General features: G+C 43.1%; 1 protein-coding gene across 1 annotated transcript; it reads left to right on the forward strand.

Annotated features, from left to right (window-relative positions):
* Positions 1-961: 961 nt before the first annotated feature.
* Positions 962-5690, forward strand: slc25a29 (solute carrier family 25 member 29). Its single transcript, XM_049739568.2, has 4 exons — positions 962-1110; positions 2297-2340; positions 4001-4084; positions 4525-5690. The coding sequence occupies exons 1-4, from the start codon at positions 1077-1079 to the stop codon at positions 5293-5295; spliced, it is 933 nt and encodes a 310-aa protein (XP_049595525.1). The 5' UTR covers positions 962-1076; the 3' UTR covers positions 5296-5690.
* Positions 5691-6086: the final 396 nt, after the last annotated feature.

The raw sequence follows: 6086 nt of genomic DNA on the forward strand, positions 1-6086 counted from the left end.
TAATCTGTTTTTTTAGTTTTACTCCCGACATGCCTCACTTGCTTTTTTTAAAAAAATTCTGACTTTGTTACAAGTTAAATTTTTACTGCTACATTTGTTTTTACTCATTTTCTCTTAAAATTCACTTTACTCTTGTAATCTTATTTACTTTAATAAATTAAATAGATGACTTAATTGTGATATAATTGCAAGTTTTCTTGTAATACTCCAACTACTCAGTTGACTGTTTCATACATGACACTTAAAAATTCCTGTCTTTATACTTTTAAATTTCTCTGCTTTGGCATAACAGACTGAGCGACTTGACTCAAAGTTCAAGCCAGGAAAGTTAGAGATCTATGCCAAAAACCTGATGACCTTTAAATATTTAGTCTAACGCCATCCCAGTAAACTATTTCCACATGAAAATACAAAGACTGAACCAGAGTAGTACACTAATTATACAGGTTGCATTACATATGTATTTATAAACATATATATTACAATGCACTGCATTATGGGCACACTTTAGCAATAAGTGTGTGTCCGTGTGTGTGCAGAAGGTGCTTGTGTTGCGTACCTATATCTGAACCCGTGCCTAATATTTCACCACGTACAGTGTTCTGATGACGTCCGCCGTGATAACGTTGTTGATTCTAGGCCGACGCCTGTGATTCGAAGCCGGGCAGCAGCCAATGCAAGCGAGGGGCGGCGGATGCGGGCCAGGGGAGTTGTCTTGCTCTCAGACCTACGATTGGGCCATCTTAAAAAGGGCAAACACGCGTCCGCGTTCCCAGTACCGGTGTCCGCCTTCCCCTCCCCTTGAGATACAGAAATAGAAAAGGTTTAGTCGGCAGCAAAATAAAACATTTCTTCCACGTTATTATCCCCGTAAGACTTTTTTTTTTCTAGCGTGGCTCCGGCATCATCACGACGCCGACGGGGACAGAGCTAGCTTAGCCGGAGGAGGGTGGGCTACTCGTCTGTCAATTGCTCGCGTTCACCCGGAAACGCGTTTCGTGGCGAAAGTAAAATCCGTGCATTAGATTTAACGTCGATTTTGCGTGACAAATCGAACAAGTTGGACATTCGAGGGAATGGCACTTGACTTCGCCGCGGGCTGCGTGGGAGGTAAGAAAGAAAGCGGTGCCGCTGTGCAGGCGGACGGTCGGCTAGCCAAAGCGTGGCTCTGCCGCTAGCCTGCCACGCGAGGCAGGTCAACAAGTTTATGCTAACCGTGCTACCTTTGTTTACTCCTATAATCAGAAACGTTCTCTTAATCGTAGATATAATATTAAACAATGATAAAAATATTAGATTGATTGTGTAGTAATTCCAATAACGTTACTTGGGTCAGTGACTCATCGGATTACATTCCAAGACTGTCACTCAACGGGAGCGGCTCCTCCGATTTATTACGCCTTTATTTTGGTGTATCATATTATTATTATTATTGAGTGAGTGAGCGAATACAGTACGGCCACTCTGACTGTAGTTAAGTAAAGAACAGACATCGGGGGGAAAACTACGAGTATTTTTCTAACGATCTTACTTTTGCTTTAAAATTTGAATGCCGATGAAATAAATCACTGCAAGTCGCTCTTTGGCAATCTCAGAATTGGGAGATTAAAACAAACACGCGCAAATTAGCAGTTTTTGCGCTCTGACCAAATCAATCATCTGTTAGCAATTTTGCAAACACAAAAAAAAAAAGTTGGAATGCCCTAAGGCAGGGGTGTAAAACTCATTTTTGTCACGGGCCGCGTCGTTGTCATAAGGTTTCCCTCAGGGGGCCATTATGATTGTCAACGTCTTCTATAAAACAAAGTGATGAATAACTAGTTTTAAAAGCAGAGACTAGTAAAAACTGTTCAAATATTTAAAAAGACGAATGGCAATAAAAATTGCAATAGCTTTTTTTTTATGTTAACACAATTTGTAATTTTAGTAACGACACAAAGTTGATGCAAAATTTGTGTTTGTGGGCCACATAAAATAATATGGCGGGCCATATCTGGACCCCGGGCCTTGAGTTTGGCACCTATGTCCTAAGGCGTTTCATTTAGTCAAAAGTAGTCCTTTGCTGCTATTTTCTGGAATCAAAAGTCAATTACAGGACAGCATATTTTTAGGGGGCATCAGTTAGTTACATTTAAGATATTTTCTCCACATCCTACTTAAATAATGATCAAGAAAAGTCAGATGAGGTGGCTCGGGCATTAGATCAGGATATATCCCGAGGGAATTGCTGTGTGATAAACACGGATAGATAAACCAAATGAACGATATTAAATAATTTTTTAAATAATGTTTCCAGGCGCTGCTGGTGTTTTGGTTGGACATCCGTTCGACACAGTGAAGGTGGGTGTGTCATCTGTAGCTTAAAGCCATGTTGTCCTTTAAGGCTGGTTTGTCATGTGTACAGTGTACACAGTCATGTGGATGTACTGTAGAGTAAACACCCAAAAGTATGTGAGCATGTACTGACAGCTTCAATGTTTAAAATAATTTCCAAAGCATACAGATCGTCTTGAGTAAATAGTTAAGATACACTTCTAGTCCTTGTGTATTTACTGCCACTGTGCTCATAGCAAGAAAGAAGCCAAAAGAGGGCTGGGGTGATTAATCCATTTGATAAGTTTATTACGATTAATTTGTCGGGACGATTTAGTGGTTGTTTGAAGCGAATCTCCGCTGTGCATTGCTCTGACTAAAGCCTTTTTTCTATTCTAGCAGTTTCCGCCTCTGTGTGGTTGTTTTGTTTTCTCTGTAGGTTATAAGATTTAAATATTTGTCAGTCTCTGTTAAGAGATTGAAGAAACTTGGTGAAATCAGGGCTTTTTTTTTTTTCTCCCCGACTTTGTAACTTGGACCTCCCTGTTTGTTTCATTCCAGTGAATTTTTTTTTCCTGATCAGAGTTCTGAGAACTCAAACTTTCTGCTTTTCTGGAATGTCTTGACAGACCCAAATTGCCAAACGACGGTGCCAAAGCAGTATTTTGTAGCCATGGCTTTGACTTAAGTACAAACATCTGAAACAAAGTTTAGCCTGCATATTTTACAGTTGTGTTTTTGTGACTCTACTTTGAGTGCAATGAGGAAACGAAAGTCAAGCCAGCGCAAGGGTCACATTGGGACAGAAACAAAGTTGCATTTATGTTTAATGTGACTAGATGACATGGCAGCATCTGCGTGCCTGGTGTTTGGCGCTCTTGTGTACTTTTGCTGTCAATATGTGTGCTTGGCGGAGTGCTGCTGGAGGGCAGGGGCTGTCTTTAACAGCAACAGTGTCACTGTGTTGTAGATGAGAGAGAGAAATAAACAACCTTTCGACGGAATTGGGACCTAGTAAGTAAAGTCCGGGTCTTTCTTTCTCTCCCTCTATGTCAGGGGTGTCCAAACTTTTTCCTTCGAGGGTCGCGCACTGAAAAAAAAAGAATGCCACGTTGGCTTTGGATTAAACTATTTTTTTTGCTTCTGAAACGGAATTATTTTTATTTGTGTTATTTAAATAAATGTTATTACTGTTTGGTTGTAAAAAAAAAATTGTCTTGCAGCATTGCACACATTAAGAAAATTCTAACTTCTGTTTCAACACAAACTGGTCAACAGTTGACAAAAACAAAACCTGCATCTTACGTTCACATTTCCGTGTTGCATGTAAAATCATTTAGTCGACGATTTACCGATCGGATAATTAAAAAAATATATATTTGATCGCTTGCAACCCAAATCATGCTATTTTTAGTATTTGCGAGGGCCACTAATACCTCCCGGGCCGTAGTTTGGACACTCCTGCTCTTTGTCCTGTCTTAAGCTGTACACAACTTCTTAAAATAAAAATAAAAACACACACACCCACACACACACTTACACGCGCGCACACACAAATCCTCATTTTGCACGTATGCATAACTATATTTAGTATTTTTTTTGCCTGCTTGTTTTCCCTTTAGAACGTTTACATTGTGGTGTTAGGACATCACGATTGTGACGCTAACACAAGTCTGTTGGTTCTCAGGTGCGGCTTCAGGTTCAAAATGCAGACAAGCCTCTCTACCGCGGCACATATCACTGCTTCCAGTCCATCGTGCGCCAGGAGTCGGTAAGCTTGACTCAAAAGAATGTCGCCGCAGCTTTTGACTCTGCCTCCTAGTCCACCCTCGCTGATAATTAAAGAGTCCGGTTACACTGGGACGAGCCACGTCAGCGAGCACGCTGGAGACATTCAGTGTGAAAGTGTGTTGAGATTCTTCCTATACCACTGGAACCTCATTTCTCAGAAGTCTAAATTAAGTCTTGCAAGTCACGCTAGGTTCAAAGCGCCACGTGGAGTCAGCTGAACTCGTATACATTTGACAACGTTAAGCCCTCAGAGGTGGTTTTTATACTCTGTGTTCTGCTTTTAAAAAATTGAAGTGGGACTAGATGTATTAAAAAGTTATTATTTTTGGGAGTTTTGGTTGCAATCAATGTTGGGTAGTTCAGATGTTCTTACCAGGTTTAGACGACCTTGAATGTCAACCGGCTGCCATTGTTCCGCAGACGTTGGGTCTGTACAAAGGCCTGGGCTCTCCCATGATGGGCCTGACCTTCATCAACGCCATCGTGTTCGGCGTGCAGGGCAACGCCATGCGCAAGTTGGGCCACGACACGCCGCTCAACCAGTTCCTGGCGGGCGCCTCGGCGGGCGCCATCCAATGCGTCATCTGCTGCCCCATGGAGCTGGCCAAAACTCGCATGCAGATGCAAGGCACTGGGGAGAAGAAATCCAAAAGGAAGGTGTACAAGAACTCTCTGGACTGCCTGCTGAGGATCTACAACAAGGAAGGCATTCGGGGCATCAACCGCGGTATGGTGACCACGCTCATCCGCGAGACCCCCGGCTTCGGCGTCTACTTCCTGGCGTACGACGTGCTGACACGCCGCCTGAGCTGCGAGCCGGAGGACCCCTACCTGATCCCCAAGCTGCTGTTCGCCGGCGGCATGTCCGGCATCGCCTCCTGGATCTCCACCTACCCCGTGGACGTCATCAAATCCCGACTGCAAGCGGACGGCGTGGGCGGCGTGCACCGCTACGACGGCATCATCGACTGCGTTCGGCAGAGCGTTCGCAAGGAAGGCTGGAGGGTGTTCACACGCGGTCTCACCTCCACGCTGCTCCGGGCCTTCCCGGTCAACGCCACCACCTTTGCCACCGTGACTCTCTTCCTGCTTTACATGCGGAAGGACGACGAGTGCGTCCTGACGGGCCCCGAGCCGCACGCGGCGCCCATGCCGCCGTTGCAGCCGCAGACCCAGGCTAGCAGCATCTGAGCTCAGCCGCGCTAAGCAGAAAAGTGATTGTAGCTGCATATCAGACAGGCATTATATTTAAGAATGATCCGTTAGTCAGATAAAACTGCACTTGTACATATATATACAATAGGCTGTTTTTGTATACTTCATTTTCTATGGTCATTAAAGGAGATCTAATACGGTTACAAAAGTTACAGCAGTAAACCGTAAATAGGTTGAAATGCTGCTTTGTCCGACCTTTGCTGGTAAATCTTCAACTAGCTGTCTACACTACACTTTGGTTCATTTTTCTTAATGGTTACCAGAGGTGGATCACTCAAGGTCGAGACTCCCACCTCCGACTTTCAATTATGGAAATCTGTCACACTTGCTGTACATACATGTAAATATTACATTTGTCTCTTGAGCTCTCAGCCGTGTCATTTTCGGTGTCTTTTTCGTTTTACTCCATTCCTCAACTTGAACCTCCCAAGACAACACAATCTACTCAGTTAAATTTTCAGAAATAAGTGACTCAGGTTCAGACTGAAACAGAAAACAGGAAGATGTTAGTAATGCAGTCGCATAAAAAAAAAAAAAAAGCTGACCGTCCGATAACAGTAAAGTCCATTTTCTGTTACCATTTTTTTTTCCGTGTACCAGATTATCACCGTCCCACCACAGTGAATTAGAAACCAAATGGCTGATTCAGAGAATGTGTATGTAATGCTGGTTTTGAATGTCTCCAAAAAAAAATACAAATCTGCTTGGACCCAAAACGATTACAAAACATTTATCAAAGCAGTGTGATGAATGTGTTAAATTAAGCA

Source organism: Syngnathus scovelli, chromosome 14 (assembly GCF_024217435.2).
Source record: "Syngnathus scovelli strain Florida chromosome 14, RoL_Ssco_1.2, whole genome shotgun sequence".
Lineage (NCBI taxonomy): Eukaryota > Metazoa > Chordata > Actinopteri > Syngnathiformes > Syngnathidae > Syngnathus > Syngnathus scovelli.